The sequence below is a fragment of the Buceros rhinoceros genome, unplaced genomic scaffold (genome assembly GCF_000710305.1).
Source record: "Buceros rhinoceros silvestris isolate BGI_N320 unplaced genomic scaffold, ASM71030v1 scaffold22758, whole genome shotgun sequence".
NCBI classification, from domain to species: Eukaryota; Metazoa; Chordata; class Aves; order Bucerotiformes; family Bucerotidae; genus Buceros; species Buceros rhinoceros.
Genome location: NW_010428902.1, coordinates 17,227 through 17,518, shown reverse-complemented (window position 1 = coordinate 17,518; position 292 = coordinate 17,227). Strand labels below are relative to the sequence as shown.

Here is a 292-nt window from a genome sequence, read left to right as displayed (position 1 = left end):
GAGCTGCAGGAGCTGCGCCGGTGCGAGCGCCAGGCTGGGGACTCACTGCGGGACCTGTGGAGAGGGTGGCCAAGGCGCCAAGGGGCATGTTGAGCTGCTGGGGGTCAGGACACAGCGGGTACACTGCCCTGCTCCCACCCTCCATTGTGGCCCCTCACCTCTTGCGCTCTTTGTTTTTCTCTTTCCGCTTGTTCCTGGGGCTTCGGGACCTGCGGGAAAAGCCAAAAGCTGCAGAGATGGGAGCAGGGGCAGCACCTGGGGGGCGCTTCCCTTGCCACCCCACCAACAGCCA

The 292-nt window shown here is 65.1% G+C and overlaps 1 protein-coding gene across 1 annotated transcript in view; it reads right to left on the bottom strand.

Annotated features, from left to right (window-relative positions):
* Window positions 1–154: 154 nt before the first annotated feature.
* Window positions 155–292, bottom strand: part of LOC104499006 (serine/arginine repetitive matrix protein 3-like) — a 10,298-nt gene continuing 10,160 nt past the window's right edge. Inside the window, exon 8 of the mRNA XM_010142455.1 lies at window positions 155–209. Within this exon, the coding sequence (XP_010140757.1) occupies window positions 155–209 (55 nt within the window). The remainder of the gene's footprint in view (window positions 210–292) is intronic.